The following is a 21,245-nucleotide window of genomic DNA, read 5'->3' as shown; positions in this document are numbered from 1 at the left end:
CCGGAGAGAATTTAGCGTCACATAGCGCCCTATAATTTCCCGGTCCCATTCGAGACGCGTCGCGCGATGTTCAAGCTTTGTAAAGCGGCCGTTGAACGCGTGCTGCATGCTCGCTCGTTTTATGAGTTTAATTTGGAACGCAGACGAGCGTCACGCGGGACAGCGGGATCCTCGTTTCCAAGGGAAATTCGCTGGGAAATTTAGGACGGTACCATCGGAGACCGAGAACCCGCCGCGACGACTACGCGAATTTGGCAACAGCTGCGGTCTCTCTCGGAAAACACGGTTAAATTAGGTTGCCACCTCTCCTAAATCCGCTCGATGCATCGTAATTAAACCCGGTTGTTACTTTTGCACGACATTGCAAGGGCGTACGAAACGAAATTCACCGGGGAGGGAAAGAGCGAGACGACGTTCGAACGCGTTCGAATCAGCCGGGCGTACAGAAACGCGTTTGCATGACCGTCTGAATGATTCATAACCGACGACTATCTTTCGAGCGACGACTTTTCTCTTACTTCTAATCTCTTTCATGATTTACGAGCAAGATATTCCGGTAGTTTCGAACTTTCCCGGGGACGGATATAACGTCGTTCGGAATTGCTGATATTAACCGCGACCGCAATGCACCAGGTAATTTTTGCCGAGTAACTGAGAGATTAGTATCGTTGAAGACCTATCTGATGGGGAGAGAACGTAGATTAACGAGTACGATGGAGATTGCAGTAGAAGAACCGATTATTCCTTTTGCATATTTTGTCTGTCTGACCAATCATGGTTTTTTCTACTGGCACGGTCTAATCCACCTATTATATCCTTTATCAAAGATACTATTCATTAATTCTTCTGTTGTTATTAATTGTCAATTTTCTAATGATATATATATATATGTACGTATATTTCCATTTTCTCGGAGTTGGTTAATTCCACGCACGTAGGACAGAACCAGCCCGCTAGATCGCCGCTGGCCTTCATTCGTGGAATAATTTTTATCCCCTTAATGGAGTTAATGTTCGTCCGAGAGCTCGGAGCGATCCCCGGGGAGCCATGCTTTCCCTAAATCGACGATTCCGTGTACGCGATTAACGAAAAAGGAGAACAACAAGAGCCATGAACGATCGATCGATCCGAGGGCCGTGAAAAGTTGCTCCAAGTATTTCTTTTTCTCGGTTACACTAACCATCGAGTTCGTCGAAAAGTTTCTTCGAGTATTTTCGCGCGATTCAACGACGCGTTTCTTGGGTGTGGTTCGAAAAATCCCTGGTCGACATGATTTTCGCGAGGACGGGGTAGGAATACACAAAGCAAAGGGCTCCCGGCTAGCAACGTTCCGTCGCTCGCTAATTTCCGGCGTCTCTACCGAGCCACGAAAAAGATCATTAAAGTTCGCGTTACCATCTGGTTGCCGCGTGCTTCCCGTGAAAGCGGACGAATAAGAATAGAACGGAGAAAAAGACGAGGCGGAGACGTTCTCAGGGTTGAACTTAATCCCTGGGGGCCAGAGAAATTTCTCTCTTCTCGAGCAGCCAGCCAGCCAGCCAGCCACTTTCCCTGGAAATGCCCTTGGCGAACGTCTGGGAAATTCTCCCAAGTTAAGCTGCAGCAAGCTCTCCATTTTCGCCTACTCCACTCCCTCTCAACAGGTTACCTGAGTTTCTACTACGCAACTGCATCCCTTCCACCCCCGCCTTGCTCTTCTTTCTCACCCCTTTTACACGACGACCGGCATTTCGTCGACTCGAACCGAGGGGGATTCACGCTAGACGAAAAGCCGTAGCCACCCTTCTTTCTCTCGGCTATCTCCTAGCCTTCGCTGCATCAAGAGCCGTCCTCCTCGTCTTAACGTGCCGACAGTTCCAGCTGCACAACGCGAATCGTTGCCAACGGAAACTCTAAACATCTCTTTCTCCCTTTTGGATTTCAGACTAAAGGGAGATTGGCGTGGAACAAAACCCGCTGGAAGGAGGAATTAATAGTGGATGAAAGAAAGTTTTAAGCTTCCCTTTTCGACATTTTCGACGTTTCGTCAGTAAAAATTGTGCTAATTTAATAGATTCGTGTAGAAAAAGGGTTGGAAAGCGGGATCAAAAACTCCACTGCATTTGTATGGGAACTTTTTTTTTCAAGAGATACCACTTTACTCTGTCGAGAAAGAATGGAACGATAATTGAAGCACGGCTTTGTTTTAGCCCCTCGTGGCATTAAAGGGCCAGAGATTTAGCCCTTGGGAGAGTCGCGCGTCTTTTTCACCTTTCTTTCGCTTTCTCGAGCGCAAACAACGCGATGTTTATCTTCTAGAAAATCTAGAAGCAAGTACTAGTTACGCGATTTGAAGCTTGTTTTCCTTTCGATAGAACCTACCTATTTTTCTTTCCGCCTCGTTCTCCTCCGTTTCCTCGGCCTCCTGCGAGGAGGATCGAGACGGTAGCATCGCTTGAAGCAGCTTCTCGAATTCTTCGAGCTTGTCACCGCTGGTATTCTGCTGATTCGACAGAGAGGCGATGATTTCCTCGCGCGTTCCCGATTTTTCGGAACCGCGGATGCTCCCAAAACTACCCTCGGAATCTGACATTTTCTTTCTTTCTCCTCCGAGTACCTGCAAAAGTTTCGATTAAATTGATATTAGAAATACGTTTGAAATCCAACAATTTTCACTCCGTTTACGCCTCCTCCGGAAATCGGGGAAGGAAGTTGGCTAAAGACGTCACGTGCCGGATGTTAGCGCAGCAGACGCGTAAAATTGAGCCATCCGCATTCATATTCGCGTGGCTTTACGAGCGAGACACTCCACCCACGCGTTCAATATTCGGATGTGTTATTCGACGATGGTATGCACGGTTTCCTAATACCTTTAGCGACGGGAAGAAAAGCTGAAACTTTCGATCTGCTGACGTCGAATCGTTCCCTTTTTTCTTTCCTACGAATTTCTCTCACCGTCCCACCGTGTCTACCCTCGTGTTCCGAGCTTCTTTCGGGAAACACTTTGCCTACGACGTCCTCTTATCGCGTGTCACACCGGCTCCTCGTCATCCGAGGACGTTAAAGGAGAAACACGTCGAGACGCGTAGTCTGTCTACTCGGCATCGAAGAGATTCCAGCCTGATGGAAGTTTGCAGTTCGACGACCGATAGTATTCGACAGTCCCGGCCTCCGAGGGGCGTCACTTTCAAATACAGACAGATACGTGTCTCTCCTGGGAAAGCTCTGGAGAAAATTCGAAATGGAAAGTTCATACGGATTGTTTGTTTTTGTTTCTGTCGCATCTAGACGCTTTCGTCTATGTACTTTTACTTTGTGGACATTTCTGACTGACGTGAATTGAATTTAACGCATTGTTGGCCGGGAATTTTAGGTGGAATCTATCTCATCTCACTGGCTAGTATTTTGTAATTGAGTTTGAAAGTGAAACAATCTAAAGTTAATGTGTAAGATAAACTTCCCGCGTATTTCTACCTGTGCGGGTTACGGAGACTCTTCCCCCCCTTTCCCCCGTTTGTCAAAGGGGAATATACATAAATATTACGGCTCAGCGGCAGCGGACACAGTACACGTACGCGTGCTTGAAGACTAATTATAATAAAGAGCGAACGACTGTTAGAAAACGTGTACCTGAGTTTCAATCGCCGATTACCCAAATTCCTCCACAAATGAATTTAAATAAAACTTGGTACGTGCAGTTTATATATTATATTTTATGTATATTATATATTTTAGAATTTTGTTTTTTGTGTGATAATTAATCTGAATTTCGAAAATTAAAATAGCCAATGCAAGTGCAAAGACGAGTTAAAACACGAATTAACTCATGACCGGTCAACAATGTGTCAGAATTGGCCATATGTATTAAGATGCACGCAAAGTGGTCGATTTCGAAGGTGCGGTCACGTCGAGTCGACAAACAACTCCTAGCAACGAGGTGTTGACTCGTCACGCCTTTCTGCATCGTGAATCTTCCGCCCTTCGTTGCAACCCTCCGAAGGGCAGGAATAAGAGTCGAGAAAGAGCCTTTCTGTAGCGTTCGGTAATAAATACAAGCTCGAGCTTGAAGAAACGCGAAGACCGATCTAAGGGTGGTTTTTTTCCTATTCCAGTGAAAGTGTCGTTCCTCTTCGCGTTGTTTACGTTCCATAAACCAGACCGAGGAAGGGTGTACGGTTGGTTGAATTCGCGAAAAGGTTGTTCGTTTGATTTCCAAGCAAAAGTTTGCCGCTTTCGTGGTGTACGCTTACCTTGACGCCGTGCTCCTATTTTCTTTTGCCAGATGGATCTCCCGGGCTTGACACCTGCCTCGCGCACCCCTTACGAACATGGAATTTCGACGTGGGCGTCGCGGCGCCACTTACCAACGATTTTCCAAGCGGAAAAAACGACGGTACGTATAGATACATAGGGTGATTTAATATTCCTTAATGAATTCAAGCGGAATTTTAAACTCCAACAAAAAATTGAAAAAGAAAAATATTTTCTAAGAACATAGATCCCCTTCGAGCGATTCAAATTTACCCCTCGAAAGAGAGATAGAGGAGAAAAGAAAAGAGAGCAGCTGAAAGACCGAAAGTCGATAGAACGGAGCAGCTAATTAAAAGCCCTCTAATGGAATCCGACGGATTTCCGCGAGGCCGTGACGGCCGTATATATACGTCGTAAAGTTTCAGCGGCCTCCCTCCATGCATAATTCATAGCCGCCACCGAGGATGCTGTTCTCTTTTCTTCGAGTTTTTCGCCTGGTTCTCCGCGTGACACGCTCGAGATAACGCCAGACGTCTCTCCCTGTCTTCTCCGCTCGTTTCGCCCGATTTTCCTTTCTCTTTTCTCTTTCCCTTCGAATGACGTTCTCTGCCGGAAATCACCTAGAGCATCGTTCCACGCCGAGTAATTTCAGCGTGGAATCGCATTATCAGCGAAACGTTTTCGGTGGTTGGATGCTGATACAGACGAGGGCAGAGCAATAATTCAGCTACAACCGCGGCCCAACTACGAGGGAACGCTAATTCTCGCCCTCGATGTTCCACGCACGGGGACAATAGATCGCAGAGATTAAAGGATTTTTACAGATACCATACTCGCAGCCAGCATTAATCTTTTATTTATCTTTAACACCATAGGATTAACCGGCTCTCGTTTATCGATGATTACTTTGCGAAACGTCGACGATCCATAGCAGAGCTTTTTCGAATGAGAATGTTTTTGTGTTGCAGATGGAAGATTCGATTACCAAACGAGGGAGAAATTGGATCAAAAAGGCACAGAATGAACGCGTCGACCATCAAAGTAGTAACAATCGTGTTTGGTCAGACATGGTAATCTTTTTCAATTTAATGCTTCCGATTGCTGTTTCTAATTAAAGCATTTATGTAGTCATTTTCTGTAGACTTTAAGCTTTACATTGATATATTAGAAGTGCTATTTTGAACTACTTTTATGTCATGAAATTCTTTGTTTCGAAATAGCAGCGAACGAGCGGAAGGAAAACTGACAGGGAGGAAAAAACCGGGAAAGAGGCCTAGAATTCGAAGAATTCCGAAAGCTCGAGCAACACGAAGAAAAATTCCATCCTTGACGTGGATAAATACGAATGCTCGACGATGCAATTAGCGGTTTCGTTCTCCGACACGGTTGGACCCTCTCGTACTGGCAGAGGCGTCGATTACAGATGGAATCCGAAGGATGAGAAACAGCGGCCCCGCGGTAATTGGATTTTTTCCCGCTTTCGAATAGCAACCACCAATTCATTAGGGGTCTGTTTGCGCGGCGCGGTTCGAGGACCCTCGATCGAACCCGTTGGTCGAAAACGAGAGTGGAAATTTACACGTGCTCCGCTCGGTAGGACTGGCTGCGCAAACAGGCCCTTGTGTACAGCCGGCCTGCAAACAGCGGATGCTATTAATTGCCATTAATTCGGCCGCGTTATGGAGAAGTTTTCGAGCTTGGTCGGAGATGAGGTTGCGTAGAAAATTTCAACCTTCATACTCCTACTTCCGCCCTTTTGAAAGGAGTTTCATGCTCTTGAAACACATTTATCCACTTCCTACTGTTTCTAATTTTAATCCTACTATGTGTCTTTCAGGTCTAAATTAGAATGTTGGAGGTTCGAAGAGAATCAGAATTGAACGTTATTGAAATAACACAAAGGCATTGAACTGCCAATGGCAATAAGCAATAGCGTATAATTAACTGCGGTCAGAGAGCAATTCTGAAGCTCCATCGACCTGACACTGCTCGTATATTCTTCTCAAAGCCATTACCAAGGACTGGCTCTGGCCTGACAATAATAACAGTAACAATAACACGAAGTCGTGGAAGCTGGATATGAATATGTATCAGGTACATCTGTTGCCTGGTAGTCCTCCCAACGGTAGCGTTATGAGACGAGAAAGGGTGCAGACGCGATTCAATATCAGTCCGGCTCCTTCTTTGCAACGTGCCAGAAGTTGCCAACGGGGGGCTAATTTCTACCCCGTGCCACGGCAACTGCCACATTTTTGTTCTGCCTCCTTCGTCGCGCAATGTTGTTCTTTAGATGGATTTTTTAATTAGAAAAAGCACCTAGATACCGTTTTAATTAAATCGTTTTAGACAGGAAAAATAATTGTGCCGCTGTAAGATACGTGGATACAGTGTTCGAATTTTATTTTTTTAAAAGATGTAAGTTTTTTTCAGCAGATACACCCCTATAGTCCTCGGAGCAGGGCGACTGGGTAGACGCGAAGAAAGATCTTATCGGACTGGAATAGGGTCCGTCGCCAGCCTTTCAGCAACAAATTAAGGATTTTAAGCCGAAAGTAATTAGTCCCGGCGAACAAGGTGTCACTCCGTGAAAACGAGGAGACGGAGAGTCAGCCTTCATTGTTCTCGCCGTAATCCCCGGGGAACGTTCATAACTTCCTTCGCTGGTCCGCATCGAAGAAAGCGCTTGGAAAAGGATGATTTCGCTTTCCAGTCGAATTAATCGTCCCATCGACGTGTTCCTTTCTTTTTTCGTCTACCTTCTTCGCTACGAAAATATTTCCTGGAAACTCTTGCGTGTCTCGAACAATGAATCCGACTGTCGTTCAAACTTGAAGCATCTTTCTTAGAACCGTAAGCAAGGATTCGCGCAAATCGTTTCTCGCAAAGAAGAATTGCAATCAATTTCGTGTAACTGAAAAAGAGATTACCGGATACGATCTCTCTCTCCCCTTTTCTCTCGCCGGAGCGGAGAAGGAAGCTGACGCGATAATCTTATTTAGCCTTTCACTCGGGCAAATGGATTATTTCGGGCGACGCTGAAAGCCTCCTCGTACTCGAAAATCGCGAATCCTCTTTAGTTACTCCGCGAACGTAATTAGTTAATTAAAAGGTAAAGAGAGGGGAAAAGGATCGCCGGCCAGACAGCTTGGGATTTGTGTCCCGATCGCGGACAACCCCTTCGACGCTGCTGCATTTGCGTCGGGACGTCAATTCGATTCGACGGACGTTCGCGTCGCTTTATTTGCGATTTCAAATCGAACCGTGAAATTACGACCTAACAGTCGCATCTGTATTGATTGCGTTCCTCGGCAATCATCCCACAAAGCTTCCCCTTTCACTTTCGATGCACATGAAATTTGCAACTTTTTACATAAAAAAATACGTATGTATATCCATTGTACAGACTATGTATACGCGAACCATAACAGTTCACCGAAAGAAGCTTCCCTAAGGGATGCTCGAACCGAGCCACTTATCCGTGAATTTCAACCCTCCTCGAATTTCGCGAATTTCACGAGAACTCGACAACGGGATCCCGATAATGTATGCAAAAGCTCCACAAAGGAACATTAACATTTATATTCGCGAAGATGCAACGGCTCGTAAGTCCCGTAGACTTCCGTTACGGAATTGCTAATGATAAGCAAATAGGGGTGTACTGTATATCTTCGACCGTCGAAGACCCACCCTATCGATCCTTTGACAAATTTTTTTTCCATCAAGATTAAGAATAGAAGACACTGACAGTATTGACAGCATTCGCGATCTTAATCAGTTTCATTCGGTATTCTCTGAGTAGAACTTGACCAACGGGAAAAGCCTCGGGGCGGAATTCACCCTGCATCCGTAGGAAATTGGTAAAGGAATTAGATACGCGTGTATACTTCCCAGAATACACGAAATACCTGCACGCTTTTATTCGACTACGAGCAAATTTAAAAACGAACAGACTCGTAAAAGGTGAACGAAAATATCCTGTGCAATCACCCCCTTGAATATTCCACGTAGACAGTGTGGATTGCACACGCGTGCGAATGCATCGAAACGAGCAGACAAGAGGAAGAGGGAATAAAAAATAAAAAGAGGGAAAATAGAGTGAGAGGCTGGACGGTGAAAATAAGCGACTGAGTTCGAGGGGGTTCGTTTATAAGCCGCGTGTGCTTTTTTGTAGTGCAAATGAATAGGTCCGACCCTCGTGTCCGAAACTTTTGTAATTTTACGCCGTGGCTGGTCGGTGCATTCATTTTCCAGAAAAATTTAAACTTTTCATCCGTCTACCTCTTCTTTTTCTTCCAATTACCAAGGGAAGGGATTTCGAAAGCACCCTGTAACGCGCCGTTTCTTTACATAGATCGTATCACGAGAAGACACCGGTTAAAGCTCTCCTCCGACGAGCTGCGAATCTATTTCGGCTTATCTTTTAAACGAAACATTGCAACGAGGTAGAGAACGCTTCATCCATATCAATGTAGGGTACCTCGCGAGATGGTTGAAAAGGAATAGCAACCCTTCGAACCGATCACGTACTCGTTTCCACCCTCCACGATTCGACCCTTCCGCCTCGAGGATCCGCTCCTGAGTATTCGTTTACTTTCGATTTCAATTAAACCCTCCGAGAAAGTGTCGGTGCACGAGATAGAATTTATAATAAAATAGAATAAAAACCATTAGTTTCTTTTTTCAGAAACCTGCTTCGCTGCTATTGTGACTATGGAAGGGAATAAATGAAAAAAAACGAAAGGTTTGTTCTACTTTGTTCACTGGAATCTTTATTATAAATTTCAGGCTACTAACAAGATAATTAATCTTATCGAGTACAATGAAACGGTAATGTGAAAATATCTTAACAATTATAAGAGACAATTTGAACATTTCAGCGGATATTTGTTTTCTTAACGATGCTATTTAATTAATCAACATTTTATAGAAGTATATGTATTATTTAATTACGATATAATTGATGTATCCCTGATGAAATTAGGCACTTATATTAATTGTCTGGCGTGATTATATTGCAGTATTGCGATGGAAGAAATCGATGATCTGCAAATGTGATTCTTCGACTATTCTATACAATATACATATTAAGGAAGCAAGAATTTCTTATTGTTCGCTGAAATATCGCATAAGAAGCAGAAAATCTATTAGATAAAAATTCATATCTACAAAAAACTAGTAGATTTTTAGACGCACAGTTAATAGCAGACTTTTCATATAAGCTATAACAAGCACTTTATGGTATTTCTCTTCCAAGTAAATAGTTTTTATGTGCAACTAGGAAGACACTTATGTAAATATTATTTTCTTGAAAAATATACAGATACAGCAATGAAATGTTACTGTTTGCACATAATAAGTATCTACTGTTGTACTATTACACCGGTGTATAAGGCACTACGAACATTTGCTTGTTTCAAGATTACTTACTGTAATCATAACACAAAAATACAAGGCAACTTTCTACGTGCACATATTTCTTTTTTTTCAGTAATATCAATTTTAGCTCTGGCAGTAAAAAATATTGAACAAATTCACAAGAAAATTGGACCAAATTACTGAATTTTTGAGCTTGAATTTGGCAAGAGTAATATTCTAGATTAATAAATTGTTGAATAAAAATAAAAATTTTGCATACAATCAGTTACGTGCGTGTAAGTTAGCGGATTCAACGATACTGATTCCTGTATTGACATAATCGTTAAATGCATTCCCAGAAATTTCAAACTTTCACTGTAACAAGATCTTGTTGAACCAGTATTTGCAAAACTTGTTATAGGTACACACGTGTCTTGTAAATACTCTCTATGTTTAGGAACTACGAAATAAACTAATAATATCATTGTGCATTTATAACTATCCGCGTAGTCTGAATTTACGAACAATGCTCTAACAATACAGGTATTTTATTCTGCTATCAGTTTTCTAATAACATTTCTCGTTTGCCATAGCGGCCACATTTGAACAAATATTTTACCCTGCATAAAGTAAACCGTTAACATAAAAATCAATTTCAATGTTTTATACAATTCAACAATCGCTCCTCCTGTTGCTATTAATCATTATTTTGTCGATGGTTCATTATAGCTTGCCATATCCTTAATTCGATTCCTCCTCTAAACAAACAATTTATTTATTAAATATATCACTGGTGTAAACGAAAAAAAATCTGGTTAGTTACCTGAGATTCAGCCTACGAATATCATCTCGAGAAACATGTTCCAGGACATCCTTCAATGTATATTGCTCATACATAAACTATAAACAATGTTATTAATTAATGTTATATTTCATTTATATCATAGTTTTTAGGGTACTTACTCTTTCGATTGAAGCTTCGTCTATTTGAAGGTTTTGTAACCATTCAACAAGAGCTTGATCTGTACATGGTACTGCACTAGAATTTGAATCACTTACAATCAATGATACAGCCGGTTGTACCATATTACCAGATATCGATGAATTATAACTTCAAAAATAAAGTAAAAAAAATTAGTTACTTTTTTAAGGTACTTGTTAAAATCGAATTAAGAAATATATCGTATCTTACCCTGATTCCTGTCTCATAGCTTTTCGATTAATATTTTCACAAAGTCGTGTCAAAGTATTAACTTGAGCTCTTTGCTCGTCAAGAATTTGTTGCAACAAAGTCTGATACGATTTTTGACTTTCAATTAATTCTTGAAGCAACTTCATGTTTTCCATTTTTAAGGCCCCCATTTGATCTCTGTATTCTTTCCAATATTTATTGTCGAGAGAATCACCGGTCTTTTGAGATTTCACTGAGTTCACTGTCGACACACCGGATGTAGATCCTTCTTCAGGACCTTGGCCACCAGGTTGCACGCGTTCTTGACCAAGTAAATTAGCTCCAAGTTCTATAAATTACATATTAAACAAATTTTTTAATAGACACCCTCCACAAAAAGTAATCTGCTAACTGAGGTTTAAATGCACCAGAGATTCTTTATTAGTGGTGATGATATTAGTATTTAAGATATTTTTAGAGCTGACATAATTATCTGTATATCTGATAAATGTATACAATACACATTTAACATATCACTAGATAATATGAAAAAGTGTATTAGTCAGTAGCCATTAGTCAGCAAGACGATTTGTAAAACCATTTTCTCCATATAAAAAATGATTACAGTATTACCAGGAGAGAGTACAGTGATGGCTGCTTGAACCGCATTTCTAACTAAGTTGTCCAATGCGAACATCCAGTGAGGTTTTATGCTGTGCATTCGTAAAACTTCATTCACCGCGGTTTGGAAAAGATAAATGGCTAAATTAAGATGATTGATAGCAGTAGAATCAAAGTCTAGCTCTTCCTTCAATGTTCTTATAGCTGTAACGATTACTTCATGGTGTTGTTCCGCGATATAATCTCTTAGAGCACGCATTAATAATTCCAAATGGGACTGAAACAAAAAGAGTATTTAGATACACGTATCTTATATTTAATGAATATATGTATAAACAATAATTACCATTTGAAGGACGGTTTGACCCTCTGCTTGATATATACCTCTCATCCAAACCTCACAGATCTTTGCCTCATCTTGAGTAAGAACTCTAGTTAGTGTCATTCTTCTTTGGCTATCCTTCTTCAGTAAGTAGAAACCTTCTTGTTCTTCACCGGTTTTTGGTCCTGGTTGACCTATCAATAATACATCATTTACGTTAAAACCGAATGATTTTATTAATCATTAGCAATATTACCTCCTAATTCAACTTCCGGTGATAATAAACCACCCGAGGAACTTCTCCTGGTCATTGAAGCTCCACCTGTATCAGTTTCACTTGTCTCTATGGACGGTGTATTTCCTATCGTACTAGAAGTATGAAGATCAAACATTAATCTCAAACGCTATTTATATTCATCTCCTTATATATGAATTTTAAGTTTACATTATGTACATGTCACAAGGGCAAGAATATTTCCTGATACATCTAAATTGGAAATAAACCTGAATACATATGGCAATCACTGAAGCTATAAATACTGTTCCATGATATTAAAAATGAATGATTAAAAAGCATATTAACAGTGTTATATAGATGATTTTTTTTATACGTTTGTATTACATTTGCTTAGTATATCGAGCTTCAGTTCATAACTTAAAGTTCAGTTCATATAATTAGCTTAAAATGTATACGAGGAAAATTTGAAATAGCGTAAGAATCTTATTCTTTCATTTTCGTTTTGAAAAGATACACTCCATTACATGTATTCCAAACAGGAAGCTCCATTGCCCACAACACATGAACATTCAGCAACATAAAGCACTGCACGTATTAATAAACGTATTAAAAAATATACAGGATAATTAGTGTTAATGCTAATTAATTTCTTAACTTATATTATGAAAATAAATTTAATATGTAATGTACTAATATTGTTTGTTAGATCTTTTTATGGACAGCTTTAACCATCTATAACGTTAGTACCGTACCTGTTAAAAGAAAGGGTCGCAGTGGGCATTCTGATGGGAGACAGAAGGTGTGCTGGACTGCGCTCTCTAAGTGGGCTTGACTTTGTCAGTCCTCCACTGTATGTAACACTTTTTGATTACATTTCATTATATTACAAAATAACATAGTTAAGAAATAAAATTTCAGAAAAATCACAGCGCAAACCACGCGTTCAAATACATTGCACGCAATGTATTCAGATTTATTATTCGACAATTATCATCTATGTTATCATCTTACTACTACAGAGTGATTCGACTAACACAAAACGTATCACAAAATCGCTTTTAATGACATAAGAACAAAAATGAAATTGTTCAAAGACTGCAACGGCATAAACATTTATACGTAGATACGCATTACATAAATAAAAGATTTACGTTACCTATCATCTGACTGTGAAGTCTGAATAGGAGAAGCGGAAACGACATGATTATTGTTTGTTTTATCAGATTTTCCTGAACGTTCAACTCTATCAGCAGGTACTGAAATACTTCTACCAAAATCAGGTGGTGCTACTAACCGACTAGTTTTCTTTTTCCTAAACATAAAAATATATTGATCAATCTATTTACTTATGTAGTAATTTTTTTACTTGTGTCACGTACTCGTTCAAAAATGGATCTTCTAAGAGTTCAGCCGCGGTTGCTCTTATGTCTGGATTAGGCTCAAAACAACGTAATATGAAACTTTTCGCTCTTTCAGATAGTTCTGATGGAATTTCTGGATGTATTTTGTAATATCCAACCTATTAGAACATCGAATTTAATATAGCTATGATTGTACAATTTCTAAATAATTTAAACATTTTACCTTAAAAACCGCTGCTTGAGGTGAACCCAACTCAATAAACGGTGGCTTTCCAGTTGCCATCTCAACTATTGTACAACCCAAAGACCAAATATCCGCCTACACGTGTAAATAACATAGATTTTTATATCATACACTCAAAGATAATGTTTGCAAAAGATTTAGCTTACAGGAGCACCATATCCACGTTGTCCCTTGTCGATAACTTCCGGGGCCATATACTGCAATGTTCCAGTAAATGTTTCTGTACTTGGACATAAACCAGCTAATCGTTTTGACATGCCAAAGTCTGAAATCTTGACTACGCCACTATACGTATTTACTAAAACATTATCGCCTAAAAATAATAATTACTATGAAAATCCTGTAACGTCGAAAAATAAAACTTACGTATTACATTTTACCTTTGATATCTCGATGAACAATCTTTTGATCATGGAGATACTTGAGACCCTCTAAAATCTGTTTCGTATAATAAGCGATTGTAGATTCGTTTTCTTTCAGAGGACCCCATTTTGATCGAAGTAATGCTGATAAACTTCCTAAAGAAATAAATAAAACATACAGTACATTGCATAATGTGTTACTATATTATACAGTAATATATTGATCGATACTGTACAATCTTATTGATTTACCTCCTGGAACTTGTTCCATAAATATTTTGAAGTATCCATCTTCGCTTACAGAACCAAGATATTGCACGATGTTTCTATGTCTCAGTTGACTGTGTAATTTAATCTCCTCGTGTAGGGGTTGTACGTCTCCTAGATTTCGTTCACGTATTTCTTTCACTGCAATTCTAACTTGAGTGTTTAAATCTCGAGCGGCGTAAACGACTCCATAGGTGCCTTTACCGAGCATTATTCGTTTATTTTGATCATCCAGTTCATACTCGAACTATAATAAGGCAGATATTAACAAAAGAAATTTAATTAAATTCTTTCTAAGATCTAAAAACTCTCTGCAAACCTTCATTCTGTCATCAGTCATGTAAGCATCCAAATCTGTAACCATGCCCTCTTGGTCTCTGGTCATTTCCAAAATCAAATCATAGAACCTTTGTCTGCATTGTACAGACGGGAAATACATTTGGAAATCATCAGAGTTTTGATGAACGTATAAAAAAAGACAACGTTCATCCCTCTTGTACAAGCTTACACTACGTATCATGTTCGCGGTGAACAACCAATCGTGAACTTGCTTGCAGTTATTCTTCATATTATCCAAGCACAAATTCCAAATCTGTACCGATTTCTCTTCAGCTCCCAAATTAACGTTTACGTAGCTCGGCATCAAGATCTTCGTCGGCTCCAGCACTAAGAGCTGAAAAAAGAAAGGTTAGCGACTAATTCACCTTTTCACTGGAACCTGTTGTAATGGAAAATTGATTCATTAAAGTCAGTCTAAGAACCTGCACTAAGAGCAGTTTTATATTATTCTTACTTTGACCCAAAATGTACAGAAGTAAGCTGGATTGGTAACACAATATTATAAGCCATAGTCTCCCGAATTAGAAACTGGATCCTTTGTAGAACGATTCCATTTATCAACTTACTGGAAACCGTATACTATCTCCAACTTCCGATTTTGTAGCTTCGACAAAGTAGTCCATCCAAAAACTAAATATTTGCTCCTCTGGTGAAACCTCGGCTTCGTCGTTCTTTTTACGAAATCTATCTATCAGCGATATGTTCCCTATTGTTGATTTCAGGTACCTATTAACAAACAATCTCATTAACATCCATTTTTTATTTCAATATTAAATACTTTCAGAGGTATTAGATATTTACCAGTTCGGCGGCTTCAATTTGAACATACATTCTGCGGCTTGAATAGCTTTAGAGTAATCCTCGGCTAACACACTGATCTCAAAAAATGTGGCCACGTCCCAATAGTCCTTCAAACTTGACAAACTACCCTTCTTCCCAATAAGATTATTCAGTATCATTCCAATGTGTTGCAATTCTTCACTTTTTGAAAATTCGTTTCCTGCTATAACCAACAATGTGGCGAGATTTATCCCTGCATACTCATTTGGTTGAACCTAAATACAGAAATTATAATTAAATAAGACCCGTGATTCAAATATTCTTCTTTATATTTAAAGAAGAAAACAATATATAAATACCTCGAAACCTTTTCTGTACCAATGGATAGCACACTTTAAACTTTCTAAATCAGTATGCCTACTTTCTACAAATTTATCTTTGTATATTCTGCCACACAAACATAACATATCAGGAACATGATTTTCTTTCTTCTCTAAGGCTTTCTCTATAACTTTTAATGCCCTTTCTCTATCACCCTCTTTATTCCTTCGATTTAACGCAAAGGCGTATAGATACCGAATAGCCGGGGTGTTTATGTAATTTTTGTGGGTCGGAATTGTTCTCAGATCATCAACTAATTGTACCATTGCATCATAATCCTGAACATACATAATGTCAGATGTTGGAAAAATTTATTTCAAAGGACACTCATTTAAATACGCCTACCTGTATTTCACGGAACGATATAAGAACATTCAGAACAACCTCCCCAGATAAAACATTTGGATCATCTAAACGTTTGCGCATGTTGTTCAAGGCCTTTGAAAGTTCTTCACCCGAATATGTTTCACGTGCTTTACGTAAATCCGCTAGGAACTTTTCTTTCATATGTGCTCTATAAGAAAAATATCAAGCATAACATCAATATCGCAATAAGGTCAAGTTCATTACACATCTTTTAGAAAAATTTTTTAATAGTAGAACAAATGCTTTAAATCAATTCTATGTACAAAATGATAAGATAAGAAACTATTCGCTTCTTTACCGTGACATAATTAAGACAAAGGAATAACGTGTTTTGGTTTCTTATCTATAAAAAACCATATGATAATAAATCAGTGAAAAATGAAAACATACTTAGATTGTACTTCAACATCTTGAAACAGCTTTTTAAGTTTCAATGTGAGGTGTTGCTTTGGATCTACTACTTCATCACCAGTGATTCTAGTAGTAGCTGGATTTGTAGCTACACATGAACCGCATTCTACTACACGGTATGAAACGAATGTGTAGCTTCCACATGATAACTATAAATGACAAAATTTTATGTTAAACAATGATTTTTAAATACAACATATACATAGGTTGATATAAATATACCTTGAGCCTAATAGTTGTTTCTGTATCTACATCATTATGTAACAGGATATTTTCTTTCATACCAAAACTTTCTCTAACACCAAGATGATAAAATAAAGCAGACTGTTGTAGCTGAATACTTAAGTCCACAACAGCTACATCCGCATTGTAAAATGTATCAAGTACATTTGTTTCTCCAAAATCCAGTTTTTCAAACTGAAAAAATCACAAAATTCGTATGATTCCAATATTACATTTTATAGGTTCTAATGAGAAAAACAATTTTACCTGTATATGATGCATATTAGCATTGACTAAATTACATGCTTGTCTAACTTCCTCCAAGGCTCTTCTTCTCTGAGCCAAGAGTTCTGGTTGCTGTAGATCTAGAACACAAGCTACATCCATTCTAGGTCTCCCTGAGATTGTAGTATGCCCAGAAATATCGCTATGAGTACCAACACTATCGGTGCTAGAAATTCCTTCTACAGTTGCAGATTGTGAAATTCCTTTAAAGTATTATGAATAATAATAAGAATTTAGAATTAATGTATAATGCAATATATATCAGGCTAATATTCAATTTAATTGGTTTAATTACCAGCCATATCAATTGTATCACCACAAGTGGAAGGCATGTTGCACAACTATTTCTCACCAGGTATAACTAATATTGTTAGCTATTATTTAATGAATTCTTGGAAGCTTCGTTGAACAAAGAAATGTTACATTTACCTGTGTACAAATAAAGTATATAAAATAATAGTTAATTACAAATATCGCATGATATATAATATAGAAGATTACCATTAAATGTAATCTTATAAACCGTTGAATGTTACAGATAATATGTAAGAATATAAACATATGGAATTTCAGGAAAGTTGTATAACTTATACAATTACAAGGTTAAATATAATGGAAATATTTAAAAAGATTATTATACAAAAACATTATTAATCTTCAAATGTTTTGAAGTACAATGAAATAACAAAATGTAAAAGAATATTGAAGAAATAATCAGTTTGTGACATAAGCTCGCACAAAACTAAAGTATAATAAGTATATCATACATCATTTCACAAACGTTAATAGAGAATAATTGCGTCGAACTTATTGTTTAATCAGGCAACGGTACGCAAAATACCTTTTACAGTGCACATTATAGATACAACCGTCCATTTCTTCTAGAACACACAAATCCGGAGTCGAGGTCGTGCTGTACAACTCACATAAAGAATTTTCTTGTTAGTTCACAGATGGCAGAAAGATCAGTCGCTCTACCGGTATAAAAATAGAAAATCTTAAGATAGAACGCATTATAATAAAAATGAAATGATAATTGTGATTAACACATAGGACCGTTGGAGTAAAACACGAACCCATTTATTTCTTAGCTGAACGCAAAACGCAATCTTTGTAGCAGTTGAAGATGAATGGTAATGAAATTAATTGACCACAAACTTATTACAAGAAAAACTTTATTTTATTGTACAGAATATAATATCATTTCAAGAATGAATGATTCTTTCACATCATCTATCCTATTTATAAGTAAGATATAAGATACGAACAGGAAAATATATTGTTATTGCTGCGATAGAAGGAACATTGAATATCTCTTTGATCATTATTTTAAGATCCAACTTATTCTTTTTCCTGCTAGTTTGACCTTAACGCATACAACAAGTACATTCTGAAAAGAAATGTAAATAAGTATGCATTAAAAAAACATTTTCCGATCATCGTTGCAAATGCGATATTAAATTAATTAACCTTCAAACGTCCTTAGAGAGGAAACTCTACTCTTTGGAACATTCGATGCAATGATAACTGCAAAACATGTTTGTCGATCGACTAGAATCGACCATTTACTCGGAAGGCATACCAATTAAAGAGGTATGGTTGCACGTAAAAGGCGGATAATCCATTTGTAGGTCACTGAGATTCGATTGCAATGAATGTTACAGTACAGAGCGTCGTGGAAACGTACCAATGAACTCCGCATGAACAGAATACCAGGAAAATAAAGAGCTTTCATGGTAGGTAGACCACAGATGTTCCGACTTTTCTACGCACGTATGGATTTACTGAAATGAAACAGAACCAATTTATTCATTGACCCTCGATTCATCAAGTTTGTATAATTAATATTTTCCCTTCCAATATCATTAACATAGAAACACTATCTATATACTTACTAAAATGCAACATCCTTATTTCTTCATTATGCATGATATACAGGGTGTTCGACAACAGGTGGGTAAAATTTTAAGGGGTGATTCTAGGGATGAAAATAAGACGAAAATCAAGAATAACGAAATAGCGTTTGCGGCTTTGTTTTCCAGTAATTAACATTTAAAAATTCGAATAAAAAGCGCCTGAAACCTGCAACCCGCCCAGCACCGACGATTGAACGTCAGGTCAGCAGGGGTCGGTACAGTCATAACCAAGAATCAAAGCCGAATGCTGCAGTACCGAGAAACAGAATAGCATGAGGTAAGTTTCTACTATTCAATGATTCTTAGTTATGACTGTACCTTCCCCTGCAGACCTGACGTTCAGTCGTCGGTGCTGGGCGGGTTGCAGGTTTCAGGCGCTTTTTACTCGAATGTTTAAACGTTAATTACTGGAAAACAAAGCCGCAAACGCTATTTCGTTATTCTTGATTTTCGTCTTATTTTCATCCCTAGAATCACCCCTTAAAATTTTTCCCACCTGTTGTCGAACACTCTGTATAACCTGTTAGCGTCGATGCGTTTGGGGCTTTGACCTGCTTTTCAAAGATATCGAAGGTGTCGATGTCGGAACCCTATGTCTGTCATCGGACTTGGGGTTCGCCGGTAGTTGATACTTGAAGCGTTACAAATTCTGAGAGTCGTGGATGTTTTCTTTATGAATCGGCGATAGAGAGTTCGATCGCCGATCTTCAAAGGTACCGTGCGTGTGGCCGATGACCCGAGGTCATGGTGCTGCACGGCACGTGTAAAGAGATAAGGGTGTTCTAGAAGGATCTGGCCACAGAGTGGGGAAGATATTGCATCTTCTGGTAAGAGGATCATGAGAGTCGGCATGACACTTATACCAAAACCGTGATCGGACAAACTTCGTCGAAAATCTAACTGATATATCTAACAAACCCATACAAATATCATAATAATGTATAAGAACAGGTGGTAGTTGTGCTATAGATCATTAATTATAAAACGGTAGTATGAATTTTATTAATCTGGTAGTGTATCGACTTTGGTAAAAGGAAATAATTCTTGCCGAAGAATATCGGATCTGTAAGAACTATCCAACAATTGACTACGTAATCTGTATTTTATAGTGGAGATAATTACAGTTGCATTAAGAAGGGTCTAAAATCTAAAAGGTGAACATGATTCGTATGTACGCGGTTTACGAGTGCGTGAAGAATAGTGGGGTGCAGTGATGCGCGGAGCGGCCACTCCGCAGCGCTCCCCTTTCAGTAGGAACTCAGAATAAGTAAGGAAGTTTGTTTCTTATTGGCGTGGGTGATGATGTATTTTCTGTTCTTCCTGCGATCCTGCTACTAGAACACAGTGGCTGATTAGAAGAGTAGATCTTAAAGAGATTACAAGCTTCTCAACGGTCAGATTAACAAACCTTCTTACTGATTATACAATTTTATTACAGGGGGACCCCAAGAACTGGCCTGCCCCACGATCAACCACCTAACACGTCATTTCTCGGGACTAACAAGAGATATCGAGGTTCCTCGTTCTGTTTCATCGACTTCCATTGAGAGATGTTTCTTAGAAATGTGATCATGGACACCAGCATCATCTTACACAACGTTGTAACTATGTATTCAATTGGTATCGTGACAGGAAAGAATATCATATTATCAGGCAGTAATTAACTCAAACATTTGAAAATATTGTGCAAGTATTGTTCTAATATTATAGGTATTTATTAAATTTGTACAAATGCGCGGTACCGATAATGTACCAATAGTTCAAAGTTCCGCGTTTCGCCGCTAGATGGCGCGAGCGGCACCATTTTCAAAGTATTGTATAAAAACTAAAAAACATAAAATTGTTGTACAATACTTTCTGTCTTTTAAGTTAATTGCTTTACGGTAACATGATATTCTCTCTTACTACTGTATAATTTAAATAGGTATATGATTAATAATGTAAAATTTAAGGTGGACAAAAATGCAGCTTATGTAAGTAATTGTATGGTAGCAGAAAATTTTCTTCAAATGATCGACCGAGTTATGAATGAAACTACGAGGATAACGGGTGGATTGTCAACCTCCTAGCTCGAGATGTTTGTCTGTTCAATGGGGAGCCTTGCGGTGTAGAAACTGTTCGAGGAATGCGTGTAATGCGTATACGTACACGTCACGCCTACTCATCGTTGCTGTCACGTACGTGGCTCATCGTCATGTACGTGCTTCTCTACCTGCGTACGTAAGCTAGTACGAATATGTACACGTATTGCGAGAACGCTTTACATGTCAACCTCGATAGTGTATTTCTTCTTGGCCGTACATCCGTGTTCTTATACTACTGACAAGGAAACGCGCGTGCACGTCGAGACAGGAGCATTATTGCATGGATAGGT

The 21,245-nt window shown here is 38.8% G+C and overlaps 1 protein-coding gene and 3 long non-coding RNA genes across 7 annotated transcripts; 3 read left to right on the top strand and 1 right to left on the bottom strand.

The window, feature by feature from the left end:
- Positions 1-3,574: 3,574 nt before the first annotated feature.
- Positions 3,575-4,345, top strand: LOC114878306. The gene is made up of 4 exons (XR_003789732.2): positions 3,575-3,667; positions 3,765-4,021; positions 4,092-4,175; positions 4,262-4,345. It is a non-coding gene; the product is annotated as an uncharacterized LOC114878306 (long non-coding RNA).
- Positions 4,346-5,521: 1,176 nt separating this feature from the next.
- LOC123988132 lies at positions 5,522-8,904 on the top strand. The gene is made up of 3 exons (XR_006829685.1): positions 5,522-5,688; positions 6,068-6,324; positions 8,582-8,904. It is a non-coding gene; the product is annotated as an uncharacterized LOC123988132 (long non-coding RNA).
- A 68-nt stretch (positions 8,905-8,972) lies between these two features.
- On the bottom strand, positions 8,973-17,888 carry LOC114878286 (mitogen-activated protein kinase kinase kinase 15). 4 transcript variants are annotated; one of them, XM_029191905.2, is made up of 24 exons: positions 17,797-17,888; positions 17,251-17,384; positions 16,938-17,158; positions 16,671-16,865; positions 16,428-16,597; positions 16,017-16,185; positions 15,650-15,949; positions 15,312-15,565; positions 15,077-15,236; positions 14,491-14,844; positions 14,157-14,418; positions 13,923-14,060; positions 13,689-13,855; positions 13,522-13,617; positions 13,317-13,456; positions 13,094-13,249; positions 12,690-12,785; positions 11,956-12,068; positions 11,724-11,893; positions 11,390-11,654; positions 10,778-11,105; positions 10,549-10,624; positions 10,409-10,485; positions 8,973-10,343 (listed from the first exon to the last, which is right to left on the bottom strand). In XM_029191905.2, exons 2-24 carry the CDS (start codon positions 17,285-17,287, stop codon positions 10,283-10,285), a joined length of 4,005 nt encoding a protein of 1,334 aa, XP_029047738.1. In that variant the 5' UTR covers positions 17,288-17,384; positions 17,797-17,888; the 3' UTR covers positions 8,973-10,282. The 4 variants fall into 4 exon arrangements, with proteins under 4 accessions (XP_029047738.1, XP_029047736.1, XP_029047737.1 ...); XM_029191903.2 differs by having other exon boundaries at positions 10,549-10,696; positions 17,797-17,887; XM_029191904.2 differs by lacking the exon at positions 17,797-17,888 and adding an exon at positions 17,457-17,789 and having other exon boundaries at positions 10,549-10,696.
- Positions 17,889-19,744: 1,856 nt separating this feature from the next.
- On the top strand, positions 19,745-21,186 carry LOC114878304. Its single transcript, XR_003789730.2, has 3 exons — positions 19,745-20,138; positions 20,310-20,472; positions 20,824-21,186. It is a non-coding gene; the product is annotated as an uncharacterized LOC114878304 (long non-coding RNA).
- Positions 21,187-21,245: the final 59 nt, after the last annotated feature.

Source organism: Osmia bicornis, chromosome 9, assembly GCF_907164935.1.
Source record: "Osmia bicornis bicornis chromosome 9, iOsmBic2.1, whole genome shotgun sequence".
Lineage (NCBI taxonomy): Eukaryota > Metazoa > Arthropoda > Insecta > Hymenoptera > Megachilidae > Osmia > Osmia bicornis.
This window is presented reverse-complemented; position numbering and strand designations above follow the sequence as displayed.